Source organism: Octopus bimaculoides, chromosome 13 (assembly GCF_001194135.2).
Source record: "Octopus bimaculoides isolate UCB-OBI-ISO-001 chromosome 13, ASM119413v2, whole genome shotgun sequence".
Classification (NCBI taxonomy): domain Eukaryota; kingdom Metazoa; phylum Mollusca; class Cephalopoda; order Octopoda; family Octopodidae; genus Octopus; species Octopus bimaculoides.
In genome coordinates this window covers 40,925,821-40,927,967 of record NC_068993.1, presented here as the reverse complement: position 1 = coordinate 40,927,967, position 2,147 = coordinate 40,925,821, and the positions used below count along the sequence as shown (strand labels likewise).

Here is a 2,147-nt window from a genome sequence, read left to right as displayed (position 1 = left end):
ATATATATATATATATATATATATATATATATATATATATATATACACGCGCATATCATGCACAATATCTAAATATATATAAAGAGAGAGGAGAAGAGAGAGAGAGAGAGACTGCAACTAACAGTAAAATACTACCAAAATACGAAAATACAAGCGGAGGTTCGAGTAGCTTTAGTAGAGAATTCTGGGATAACTTCCGGTTAACATTGTCAACATGGAAGTCGTTTATGTTATCAAAAACCCAGCCAAGGTGTCTTCTGAGTTATACGACTGGTGTCCAGACGATCAAATTTGTTGCAGTTTATCTTGTAAAAATATTTTAGCCTTCAGTTCAGCATCTGACGACAGGTATTTGAGCATTTCCATTAAATTATAGTTTCTTTTTCTTATCTTAGTGTCGGTGTGTGTACGATGAAGACACAGACCGGTATGTTTATACAACGTATTGTGTACATAATGAAGATTGTAGGAGGGCCATAAAGTTATATTTCTAATTATATAGTTTACCTGTTTAATTAAATATTGGTTGCGATGTGTGTGCTTTTATATATGTATCTGTGTGGTAGTATTGTAGGTTAGTTACTCAAAGCTTCGTGATCGCATCATGTTGGTATCTATCGGTTTTATGCCGGTAAAATACGAATTCGCTTCATTCATGTATAGTATTCATTCTCTGACAAAATAATGTATTTTCATATTATGTTTGAGAACTATAATTACCTTAAAACGTTCATTCGCTGGGTGGGCGTTTATTACTCGTTTGGAGCTTGTTCGAAACTGTGTGTTTGGTGTTTTTGAGATGGTAAACAAGCGTTGTATATACCACTCCAACAAATAAATACGCAATTTATGAGATATGGTTTATATATAACTTTAACAAATAAATATAAAATTGATAAAATATACTGTTTATATATATATATTTTTTATAATTGCTATATAAATTTAGGGTAAAATCCGCACCCACTTATTACACTTGGCATAACACTAGTGTAACAATAATTGGGTACCCTCCCAACAGTATATTGGATAGATACTATCCCTTAGTGGGTTGAATCCTCAACCCCTAACTCTCTAGCATCATATATATATATATATATACACACGTGTGTGTGTATGTATTTTGTAATTAAGAAATGTGTTTACAAATATATATACATATGTATGTGTGTGAAATCGACTAAATAAATATACAAGTCTTTAATTCATGTTGTGCATGTTTTGAAAGTAGGAAATCTTTATGCGTGGTGTGTGAGTGTATATATGTAATAATATTCATATAATGTTTACTGGTTTATATTCATTTTTCTGTTTATCTGTGTAGATTGGTTGCTTAATTATTTTTCGTTTTAGCAGTCGTTTTTTGACAGTGTAATGCCCTTTATAAACAGTGAACCTTTAACCACAGATAATATCATAACCATTACACCTCTTAAACATCACCAGCATTGCCATTATTTTATGTTCACTTTCCACACAGTCATGGGTTAACTGGATCGTCGTGGTTCCTGTTTGAAGTGTACTGGGGGCATTTTGTCATGGCACCAACACTAAAAACGTCATGTCCTCAATACAACTTAAGTATCCTCTTAACCCCCTTAGACATAGGGGGGCTTAAATTAGGTTGCCTTAAACCTTGCAAAACTAAAGAGCCCTCAACACATTACTGTTTGTTGAAGGCAAGGTAGCCAAGAGGGTAATGAGAAGAGGCCAATGACAGAAAATGAATTCAGGTGAAAGGATGAAGGAACTGATTGTGTAACGAGAGAAACAAAGTGATGTGGGTTACAGGATAATAAAGATTGGAGTAATTTAAGATATAGCACCAGAAGGAGTAATGGAAGAAAGACGACAATGGCTGGGAGTAATATGGAAGAGGCAATGATGGCAATCCTGTGCTTGCTGCTAAAAAAGCAAGAAATGATGCGAAAGAGAAAGCCAGTGAGAAAGTAACTGGGAGATTGTAAAAGACCTGACGGTATGACAGTTTTCTTCCTCATCTGGGATTCCGGATGCTGTGACACCTTCAGCAGCAACTTAGTTTGTTAGGCTGAGGAAAGCAAACTGTTAAGGTATCTGTTGCTCCGTCAAGTTTATGGTCAAGCTTGTGGTGGTGGAGATCTCCAGTATTCTTGGCATCCCCCCAG

At 35.0% G+C, this 2,147-nt stretch overlaps 1 protein-coding gene across 1 annotated transcript in view; it reads left to right on the top strand.

Annotated features, from left to right (window-relative positions):
- The first annotated feature begins 186 nt into the window (after positions 1–186).
- The window catches only part of LOC106879282 (mediator of RNA polymerase II transcription subunit 16), a 38,468-nt gene continuing 36,507 nt past the window's right edge, over positions 187–2,147 (top strand). Inside the window, exon 1 of the mRNA XM_014928778.2 lies at positions 187–348. Coding sequence (XP_014784264.1) covers positions 215–348 — 134 coding nt within the window. The 5' untranslated portion in view covers positions 187–214. The remainder of the gene's footprint in view (positions 349–2,147) is intronic.